At 38.1% G+C, this 12033-nt stretch overlaps 1 protein-coding gene across 1 annotated transcript in view; it reads right to left on the bottom strand.

The window, feature by feature from the left end:
* Positions 1–12033, bottom strand: part of STK39 (serine threonine kinase 39) — a 109216-nt gene that overhangs the window by 82987 nt on the left and 14196 nt on the right. The window contains exon 2 of the mRNA XM_010569501.1: positions 2575–2687. Within this exon, the coding sequence (XP_010567803.1) occupies positions 2575–2687 (113 nt within the window). The remainder of the gene's footprint in view (positions 1–2574; positions 2688–12033) is intronic.

Here is a 12033-nt window from a genome sequence, read left to right as displayed (position 1 = left end):
AACATGCGAGGGGCACCTCCAGAGAGCCTGCTCGAAGGGCTATCCAGAGCAGAAATGCAAACAGTTTAGAAAAACTATTCAATCAAATAAGACATTCTATAGACTATTCTTTGGTTTGTAGTGTTGAGGTTTTTGTTTGTTTTAAAAAACTGGAGGTAAGGGCATGGGGGAAGATACCCAGTCAGGACAATACTAAGGACAGGAACTTTTTCCTTGGCTCAGGGGGTTAATTTACATTTAGCTTACAATAGTGAGAACACCGGACACTGCAGGAAACAGAGTATTGAATTTCAGGAGTTTGGCAGTTTGTGTAACCTTAGTATTATTTAAACTCCCTCCTACACTGCCTTTCTATTTTCATTGACACTGGCCCAAATCCTAAGTCCACTTACATGGGCACCAGGCTTGCTGCATTTTCTAGCTCTCTGAAGGCCACACAGCTGAGAATTTGTGAAGGTTGCCTTTGCACAACATCCATAAGCACTCAGCAGAAGGATTTTACAAAACAGCATGTTCAGAGGGAAGTTTTAGAACATTCCTGTGCCAATGGAAACTGTTTGATCAGAAAAATAAGTGACTGAAAACTGAGCAGACTCAAAAACGGTATTAAAAAACACAAAATGCAAGAGTGTTTTAAGTATTATCAACTGAAAGAAAAACGTTAGTACAGTTGTAACAAGTTTTGAAGGTCGATGATGCCCTTTTCCAGAATAACATCACTATTTTTTAAACAAAATTTAAAAATCTATTACAGCTGAGTCAGAGTAAGTATACTTCCTCTCACAGAAAAAAAAAAAAATTACATATGTGTGTGCATACACATGTGTGTATGCACATATAAAACTAAAAGGAATCATGCATGGCATTTTTTTAATTTTTTTTTTTTTTTTACCCTCCTAACCAGGAATTTGGACAGCCAGAATTTATGTTCAGATCAAAACAGATCAACAGATAAAAGAAGCACAAAATCTGAACACAGAAAAGCAGAAATTGACTTATGTTAAAAAATAAAAAAGATGGTATGGACAGTGGTCTTTGTACCAAAAGAAAGCAATATGGGACCAAAAATTCAAGACCTGTTGCCTCATTTGGCAGACAGTAAAGATATGTCAGCAGTAAAGATACTCAAGCACTTGCTAAGATAACTTTGTACAAGCTGGTAACTAATCTCTAGATCATCTGAATACCTCTTGCAGATTTTTGGCAGTTTTGTCTGTTTTCATTTGTTGTAACTTTTTAACTCTTAATTCCAATTACTAGTTCAAATTCTAATAAAAAAAGATCAAAGTTTGACCATTTTATATTACAATGATTTTGTATTTCTGGTTTTATAGAAATGTTCTTTATGGACTGTAGATGTTAATACATCATGCACAACATCTCGCCTCAGGCTGTTCTCTTTCTAAACACAGTTCAGAATTTTTGGGGGTTTTCAGTTGACAGAAGTCTCCCTACCTCAGAGGTAACTTCCACTTCCACAATCCTCTTTTAAAAAACACAACAATGTCCCATACAAGCTATTACATAAACTGAAGGCAAATGCCATCAATCACCAGGGGAAGAACATTTTGGGTCCTCCACTGTAAACAAGCCATTTTATCTGAAGAAACTGGATGGACCATACCCTCTGTATCAAATTCAAGATATCTTTTGCACTGGCAATTCCCTGCTGAGGAGATCATTTCCTTCAGAGGCAGGAATTTCTGCATTAGAAAAAGCCCACAGTCTCTAGGCAGTAGTATAACCTGTGGAACAGAAGAGAGTGTTCTCACTTTTAGAATGGTTTTGTGTCCTTCAACCCTTGTTATGCTGCTTATATATAAATACGCATCAGTCATAAGCACGTGACTAGGAGCATTAGAAAGTAACAGGTTTTGTTTTTTAACAGTTCTTTGCAACTTCATCTGGATTGCCATAACCAGTGCAGATGAAAAACTCTTGCAGTCCCTTTTACAAAGGCCCTCTTACAGGTCTCTTCCTCCTCTAATCAGTGACCCAAACAAACAGCATTCCTCAAATGGCTTGTTACGGCCTATCAGATAGATGCATGTTATTATCTTTAACAAGAGTTTCCCTGTGTAGATGGCAGCGTAGCCATTCCTACTTCTCCCCTCAAAAGTTATAATTACAAAATGATCCAACAACTAGTTTTTGCCATGTTTTGGTGCTTTAGACATTTTAAGGAGACCTACTAAATTTTACCTTTTTCTTTTTAATCAGTGTTTAACCAAACGAAAATGTATCTTTCCTTGGTATTAAGAAAAGACAGACAACCAGACAGTAACCTCTTGAAAATCGAGTCTCCAGAAAGCAAGGGGTAAGGTTCTTCCCACAGTTCTCAACAGCTGGTTATCCCAAGATTCAAATTTGCACTTCTTGTTTTTGTGGCATTAGAAAATACACATTAGTAAAATACATTTTTAGGGGAAGGGCATGCTTCTTTCAGATTATTTTCAAATCCTTTTCTCACTGTTATCCTGCATAAAATTCTACCCTCACTCTTAGACCAAGCAAAAACCAAAATCAAAACAGAAGATAGTCTCCATGTAATATGTTACCCTCTGATTTACTTACAAGTAATTCATCCATACTGGTTTGGCATTTTTCTAAGTTGATTCTCTTTATTGCTACACGTTCTTGCCTGGGTTTGCATAGCGCTGCCTGGACAACCGCTGTAGCACCACTACCTGAAAAGGGGCAGAAAAGGAACACAGTCTTAATATAACAGGAGTTACCAGTGACCAACATAAGAACCCCACACTGACGAAGAACTTAAAATCTGCTGTTTATCCTTTTTCAGTGCTTTTCCCACATGCATACCTTTCTACTAGCAAGACAGCTTGCACACTTCTCAAATGGAGAAAAACCTCAAAGTTTCTGTTCCATATGCCACAAAAACTTCCCAAGCCAGCAACTTAAAATGATGTGCTCATTTATCAAGTCACACCCATCACCTCAATGCATTTCATAGTTTGGGAACCTTTACACTTTTGTCTTTGGACACATCTGTTTTAATCAAGAACATGACTTGCACAGTTAACACAATTTAAAACATTATGAAGAGGGGTGGGGAGTGTGTGCTTTATCAAAGGTTATTTCTTTCTGTTCTTCCAGGTCAGTCCCTGTTTAAGCAGGTTTTTGTTCCCTCTATGCAATGAACAGAAAAATACAAGTAAAATTGTACATGCCAAACTTCTACAGTTTCACCTATGTTCCTGCTCATTCATCGTGATTAGGGTAACATCCTACAAAAAGCATGCTAATTCTTGTAAAGAGCATGGGAGGCACAAGTTTATCACACCAACAGTAAGAAGATGCACGCTGTTGAATGGCCCAGCAGAGAAAGTCAGTCATGCTTACTTGACATGCAAATCACATGTGGTCATACAACTACAGTGATAACAAAGTTTGGTGGAATTGAACAAATTTGGGGGAAAACATTAGAATGATTTTCTTTAGTATGCTTTATTTGCAAACAGTGGGAGTATAAGGTCTTGTTTCTTCCTTTATCAAGCACCCACTGACTTTGCCCCAGTCAGTATTACCTCACTAAATTAGTGAAATGATTGCAAGTAATATTCAGAAAGAGTTTTGACGGGGTTGCACATCTTGCTGTCACACCAAATACAGCAGTGTGTGCTTCCTCAAAGTAATCACATCACGCTCATTCATGCAGAAATCTAAAATACCCCGACAAGTAGCTTCTACCTGTAATACTAAATATTTTAATATAAATTATGGATTTCTGGTAAGTCACAAATTGAGCAACACGTTATATTGGCCTGCTCATACACTATGTTCTATTTATGCTCGGTAATTGGCATGTCCTAGATGAATACAAATTGTGAACAAAAAGCCTTTTGTTGTCAAGCTCTACAAACGTGGATTCAGTTACCAGCCGACTTAAGAACAATTGAGAGCTTTTCCCTCTGCACATCTGAAAACAGCACCGACAATACCTCATGACTGAAAGTTATTGTCCATGTTTTAATTGCTATTTGCTTAGCTATATTCATGTATTGTTTGTTCACATGATGTTTTCACTCAAATCACAAAGCTTTTTAACTCAGTGTATGAATTTCATTACAAAATTCTGAGCTCATCTCAAAAAAAAAAGTCTCAACAGGACTAATTAGTCATGTATTTGCAGGATGTGGTCACAGACAAATATTGACATGTCCTATTCTGTCTGCTTACAGAACAAAGCCTTTGAAAATTCCAATAATATAAGTAACAAAAGTATTAAAATGTATTTTAAAAATTAAATAAGACATCCCAAGGAAAGAACCACCAAGTCAGCATAATTAGCTCAGCTAAAACTCATCTACGTCACTTTAATGAAGTTCTTATTCAGTAGCCATCAAGACACAAATCCTCTCATTACTCTGGCTACACAACTGTAGGTTGAGGCAAGGGGAAGAAACCAATTTTTTTTGCTATTAATGATACAGGAACAAAGACCAAGATTTTCCTTGATGTATCTTTTTTCATCTATGCCCGTAGTTTTATCTACTTGTAGGAAACGACCAGATCTTCACTTTCAAAACAGATTCAAATACAAAGACCACATAAAGGACAAACAGAAAAAGCACACAGAAAAATTATTCAGCCAATGCCAGGATGAAATCTGGCTGCTTCCTCAAGTTAAAGTAAAATGACAGTAAGTAACACTTCAAAACATTTTGGAAAAATTAGATTACAAAAAAAATAGTCCTGTCACATCCCTGACCCCAGCCCACTATATCACTTGCTTAAGTTCTGTGAGACCCCAAACCAAAGACTATGTGCTTACTACTATTTCAAACCTCTTGATTGCAAAATTAATCCTGAGCTATCATTATGCACAAGCTGAAGATCTGTTCCTCTTTTGCCTACTGAAAGAGGAAGAGATGCGAGATTTTAGGACATAAACCAGAGTTTGAAGTTTATTTATATGAAAAGCCTTTCAGTGCATTTTCCTGTGTTTCCTCCTCAGACAGACATGCAACGGGATATTCTTCACCACAAGAATATGATGCACTGACAATGCAAAAAGCTTTCTATGTTTAGTATAAAGCCAATCTACTTGGTTTCTTCTTTCTCCTGCCTTTTGAATACTCTCACACAATACAGTATTTTGATAGTAAAGGCAATCTGCGCAGCCTGCATTCTCAGTGGGACCTACGTATAAAACCCGTTTGAAAAAGGAGTTTCAAGTACTGAAGTGGGAGCCAGGCACTTAGGGGCTATATGCCTCCTTCCTCTTAAAAGATGTTCCCCTCTCCTCCTCTGGCTCACAGGTAAGCAACTGGCAATAAAGACGAGGAAAATCTGCAGCTTTTCCATGTGGTCAGAAGACTCCTTTTGTTGTCAATAAAGAGATGCCCTTCTATAGCCTACTAAACAAGTAGAAGTGTGAAGTGTTCCAGAGGAGTAGCTGTTACAAACAGGACTACCCAGATAATCATTTCAGGCGAGAGATAACAGACTACATGAGTAATGCACACTATCATACAGTGAAACAAAATTATCACAGACAACTATTTAACATAACAAATTAGGGTCACAGAAAATGACTGCATAGAATAGATTACAGTCAACCATTCATTGTTAGAAGGCATGACCTCTTCAGGTATGCTGAGCCTTACGAGACCTCCAAAACCCTCACAGTGGAGAACATAGTAACTACACCACAACCAAAGCACAGACTGGTTTTAGCATCCAGTCTCTATTTAGAAAACTGATCTAGTATAATAAAAGCTCAGGTTGGACAAACCATGAAGCCTTTACATCCAGCTGTCTTCCGCAGAAGAACAAAACAAAGGATTACCAGTGGTAAGACTCAAAAAGCAGCTTTGTAAGAATGATGGGGTTTTTCCACTACTGGAAAAGTTGTTCTCCTGCTACAGACAAGTTCTCTTTGCCAATTTCAAAAGTTAGCAGTGAAATAACGCAATTTCAGTCCACATCAAGATGCCTACTACTCCCATTTCACAATATAAAACAAGTCAAGAGTTTCATCTTGTCCTCACATTTTTGCTGCCATCCTCTCCAGTGTAAGCATTCCCTTACAGCAAACCTATTTCTTCATGCTATGAACCATGCACTCCCTACCATCCTGCCCTCAGAGCAGCAAAGCCATTAGAATTGCTTTTAACTATCTGGGTTCATGCAATAGAAACCTTCTTAAGAGCTATTTACATATGGCCACATTTCACTTCATCTGAAGGATAAAACCTAAATGCAGTTTTCTGCATTCCACTTCACACATGCTTCACAGAAAGCATATGAAAACCCCACAAACACAAACACTCATCCAGGATTTAAGCTTATCTAAGTAAGTTCATTCAAGTTGTTCTAAATCTGACATAAAGGTATTTTTTCTCTCTCTCTCTTTTTTTTTTTTTTTAATTACAGGAATGTAACCCTCACAGAACCTCTCTCCAGCTGGCAAAGAGAAGGATCTTTTAACAAGTGTGATCAACAGCTGACATTAACATTTTAGTTTTATCTACCCTCCACTAGTCAAGTCTCAAAAAGACAATGAGGTGAGATGGCTGGACCATATCACTTGCGCATCTCACATGTACACACCCTTCTTCATACAAGCATGTGACACTTCACTTATTCCCTGTTATGTATAAACATCTGACACTTTCCACTCTTTCATCACTGCACAGTAACTCTATTCAAAATAGATCTAGAACTATTCCTTTAAATTTTCTTTTTCTCCTCAAAAACAAGACAGTAACCGCATTACCCCATAATACCAAGTATTTTTTTAGTAGCTCAGTGTTACTCTACAGTATTCCAACAAGAACTTATTTTAAAGATTTCTGCACTCATTAGGTCCCTTCAGACGCTCTACCCAAAGACACCTTCCCCAACGCCATGGTGGTTCTACCTAATCTCTGAAGAGGAGGATGTAATTTGTTGGTAATGGTAAGTTTACGTGTTGACTAGGTATCTGAAGGGTTAGACAGCAGTTGTAATTGGAGAACACTAAATACCTTATCTCAGAATCTATACAAACTCTTAGATACCAACCTGTATAATCTGTGTTTTTACATACCTCTTCTGTTCCCCCAACATACAGAAACCTCCTATTAAATGTAGATGATTACGGCACACAAATTTTAAGTCAGCCTCAAATCCAAGATTGTAATTGTAACTGTCCGTAAAAGAAGCCAGTACCAAATAGAATAAAATCTATGAAAATGGATGAAGCAGCTACAAAAGTATTTTTATTTAACCTCTCAGACAGTCCAGTTCTGAAGAACAGAGTCCCCTAGATAATGCAGCTCATACCCAATGTAACTGCGGGATTCCTTTTGCATAGAGCAGAATGCACTAGTACACATAAACCGTGCCTGCACAAATGCAATCTAGCTTAGGTTTCCACTCATAAAAACATGTGGGGTTTTTTACATAACATACAAAGCATCTGTGCTTATATACAAGATTGAAAGCTATGTTGTATATTGCATGCAATACTGTGTAGCATATTTCCAGCATTACTACGTAAGTGTTATGAACTGATCAGTACTTAACGTATTCTATGGCAGTAATGTGCAGAACTAGTCTCTTTAGTCTCGAAAGAATCAATTCTGTTGGTGGCAAAGCAACACTTTTGGTAAAGAAACAGAGAAAAAAGAACCTTTAATTTCTTTCGGTTTCTAGCTTTTTACCCCACAATACTCCAGAGTTCTTTCAGTATTACTCATTTTCTGTCATATTACTTCCATTGATTCAAAGTAAGCTATAAATCTGCTCGTTAAATCTCATTTAGGCCACCATACTAAACTCTAAATCTTTCTGAAACTGAAATTCTTCACAGAAAATGAACTCATAATTTCTCTCTCCATCTTCACACAACATAAATGCTTGTGTTCTTAAGAACTTCACAATAATCACGTAAATACATTTACTAACAATTCCTGCCCACTTTGTGTTCTTAATTCATGCTGGGATGAAATCTCTCCCCTTATAACTCACTTGGATGCTAGTTTGTTTATCCTATCCATTAGGTTTATGACATAGTTCACTAAAAATACACGAAGTGTTCCATGAAATCTATGCCCATACATAGGACTTCTGCATTTTCATCATTCAACAATTAATCTCATTAGCTCTTCATGGAGCTATACAAAATGAATTTGTTCTGCAGTTGGACATTTAAAAACATCATCATTATGGCTATAGAATCACTGGGTTCTGTATTGTCATGGTTTAACCCCAACCAGCAACTAAGCACCACACAGCTGCTCGCTCACTCCTCCCACCCAGTGGGATGGGGGAGAGAATCAGAAAAAAAAGTAAAATTCATGGGTTGAGTTAAAGACTGTTTAATAGGTCAGAAAGGAAGAAAATAATAATGATAATAATAATAAAAAATTACAATAATAATAATAAAAGAATTGGAACATACAAAACAAGTGATGCACAATGCAATTGGTCACCACTTGCCAAAAGATGCCCAGTCAGTTCCCAAGCAGTGATCCACCCTCCCAAGGCCATCTCCCCCCCAGTTTATATACTGGGCATATGGAAAGCCGCTTTGGCCAGTTTGGGTCAGCTGTCCTGGCTGTGTGCCCTCCCAACTTCTTGTGCCTCTCCAGCCTTCTTGCTGGCTGGGCACGAGAAGCTGAAAAACCCTTGACTTAGTATAAACACTACTTAGCAACAACTAAAACATCAGTGTGTTATCAACATGATTCTCATACTAAATCCAAAACACAACACTGCACCAGCTACTAGGAAGAAAATTAACCCTATCCCAGCTGAAACCAGGACATGCATTTACCTTTTAGCTTAGACAAAGTCTCTGAGGTCTAGTTTATCCCATACTACTTTTCAAAAGCACGCTGCATAAACAATCCAGAAAAACCTCTCCAAAGATGATAAAGGTCTACAAATACTTCTGCGATCCCACTGAAGTCTTAGAGAAGTAGCCTAAATGTCCATGTCAAAATTATTATGTGTTATAGAAAATCTACAAGAGAATTTCTATGCAAGCGTTGAGCCAACCTGTATTAAAGCTAAGGTACACCAAGCTTGAGCATTAACCAGATATCATATTCTCCATGCAGGAAAAAAAAGGCAAGGGGATTCACAATTAGCAATAAAACCGCACATACAAGAAAAACAGGTGCAGGTGGCAATGACTAGGCTTTTTGAACAATTCTCTTTATTACCCACCACCCTTGCTGAAATAGTAAAAGGACTGGTTGTATCAGGTGGTTTGGCTTGACAAATTATAGGAAGTATTCTGAGGTTTCCTATGTTCTTATGTTACAACTCCCTGTCAAATCTGCAGAACAGAATAAAGAAATTCTTCTGCCAAAAGCACATGAGAACAGGAATCTACTTTCTTGAACACAGAGGCTTCTAGCATCAGAGTACAGCAAATAGCTATCAATCACGAACTAATTATTCAGGAAATAAGACAAATCAATACTGTATAAGAAAGTCAAGTACCTATACTGATGATCTGGAAAACGTAAAAGTCTTCCTTCCCTCCACTAGTAAGCCCAGACACACTATATTGCAGGAACTCTTCTGAGATGTCTGTCTTATCTGAAGAATAATCAGCTATCACCACCAGTTATGGTTAAAAGAATTTTATAAGAGCTCTACTCTGACAAAGGCACTAAAGAAATCTGTGGCTAGAAAGTGAAACCAGATATATTTAGATTAGACATAGGTTTATTTAATAGTGACTGTGTTCAGCTTTTAAATAAAGTATCAGCCTAAATGATGGCTTTTTCTTTCAGACACTTTCTTGGTAAGGAGAATTCCGCCTAGGGTCATACAGAGCTCAGCACTTGTCGGCTTTGTACAGTGCTGTCAACACACTAAGATCAGATTGGAAAGTCCAAGGATGACCATTAACTATGTTTGGGGGATTCAAGTAAACTTAGCAATAAACACACAGCTTGGAAAGGGAGGAAATTAAAAACACAGACTATGCCCACTACCTCCTTCCACCTCACGACTGCCCCCTCCCTTTGTTCCCATCCCAACTCTCACAACAGAGACTGACAACTACTGATGTTAAAACCCAGCCTGAGAGACTCTTTTTTTGTTTGTTTGTTCATCAGAGAGGCTTTATTTAATGCAACTCTATTGGAACAAGTAAAATAAATGAACCACCAAAAATATAGCCACTGTGTTTGTTAAGCACATGGGAGAAACAATAACTTACAGGTGGATCAAGATCACACATTCTGTTGAAGTTCAGTAGAAATAAAGCCATGCCTCACTACTAGAGAAATACATCCTGTTACCCCATACAGTCATGTCATATATTGCACACAGTGTTGCGTTTGAAGCAACAGGAGTAAGACAGTCAGTATCCCAGTTGCCTTCCCAGTTTTCCAATCCAATATACTATATTTAGTGCAGAACATGGTTTTATCCCCCTGTGCTATCATTATTAGTGTTTAAAGTGACAACACCACAGCAGGAGACACAGTTAGCAACCTACCTGACAGCCCCACATTTCAACACTGGAAAACTTTTAGCCCTATCACAAAAATAAGATAAGGCACATAACAAAAACACAGTTCCTGCCCTTTTTTTAAGAAGGTACCTAGAAAGGAATTCAACTCTTTTGGGTAAAATCAGGTGCTAACAAAGTTGAGGATCAACTCTGAGAAGTGCATCAGAAACAGAGAGCAACCACAATGCTTCTCCTTTTGCCTGTCTTTGAACAGGAAGCAGCATATAAACACACACTGAAAGAAAAGTGTAGATGTGTTGCAAAGGAAAGTGGAGTGATGCCAAACACCCAGGCAGTTTAATGTCCATCTGCATGTGTCATCACCAAAATGATCTTTTAACTAAGTACTCCATGGCCTTGAGTCCTCTTACATGCTAGTCCTGGAGCTCACAGGGAGCTTGGTACATTTCCAGAACTGGTATGAGAGCATCTTCCCATTCATTAGCAATCCATGCCAAGGAAATGTCAGCACCACAGCAGGTAAGGAAAACCTAAACAAAAGCAGTCCACTTTCAGCAGGTGTTATCTTCTCCCTGACTTGTCATTTAAAATATATGAGTTGTCTAAATAAAGAAGTTGAAAGGGAACTATAGCAACTCAAATAAGATTGTCTAGGCAAACCCTGTATTATAAACACTACCCAAGATTAAATTCCTTTTGCTCTGCTGCACATCTCAATATCTTCCCAAGAAGTGTTATTTATAAGTGAAAAACATTTATATAAAAAAAATCCACAATCACCACTATTTCAGAATTTGCAGTCATCAGTACTGAAATTTGCCTTGCGGAAGTGTCAGGGTAAGACTGGTGTGACTGGTACCCATTGCTCCCGACCCCTGGTAACGTGGTTAGCATAACTAACACCATTTTATAAGGCAAGCAGCCATTCTCTATGACTAAGCGGGTCACATATTCATTCCCTTTCCCCTTATTATCAGGCCCTGAAGATCCCATGAACCAAGTAGACAAACAAAACAGATTTTTTCTTCCCCTCCCTACCAGCCTCAAGATTCCTGGGCACCAGCCTGACTACTCCCTTCCTTAACAAGCCTTGAAGGTCCCAGGCACCCAGTCAACCCAGTGGTGGTGATGACCTTGTCACAGAAAAGGGAAGCATAACAGCACACAGAGCACTGTCCATAAAATCAAACAGTTACAAGTCCTGAGTGGGGAACTTGGACTGGATCTGCTGCTGGACAGGGAGACCCATGACCCTGGTGGCCAGGGATGCCTCCACTGTCATCTGCTTCCTCCAAGGATTGAGTGACTCATATGCTTTCATATTATTTTTGAGTCTAGATTATGACTGTTATATTGATACAGCACCACGTACTAAGATTTGACCCAATCTGCAGAGGGTCCAAGTGATTAGAAATAATAAGTTGTATTATAAATTCCGTATTACTTAGGTGATTAGAAATCGTAAGTTAAGTCATATTATAAATTCTGTATTACACTGCTTATAAATTGTACTATATTGATTCTGCTTGTAGAAATCCTGTGCCATTCTAATCATAAGTTCTGTGCTATACTAATCATAATATCTTGTTAAG

The sequence above is a fragment of the Haliaeetus leucocephalus genome, unplaced genomic scaffold (genome assembly GCF_000737465.1).
Source record: "Haliaeetus leucocephalus isolate CR32 unplaced genomic scaffold, Haliaeetus_leucocephalus-4.0 Scaffold1, whole genome shotgun sequence".
NCBI classification, from domain to species: Eukaryota; Metazoa; Chordata; class Aves; order Accipitriformes; family Accipitridae; genus Haliaeetus; species Haliaeetus leucocephalus.
Note: the sequence above shows the minus strand (reverse complement) of the source record. Positions and strands in the feature narration are given on the sequence as shown.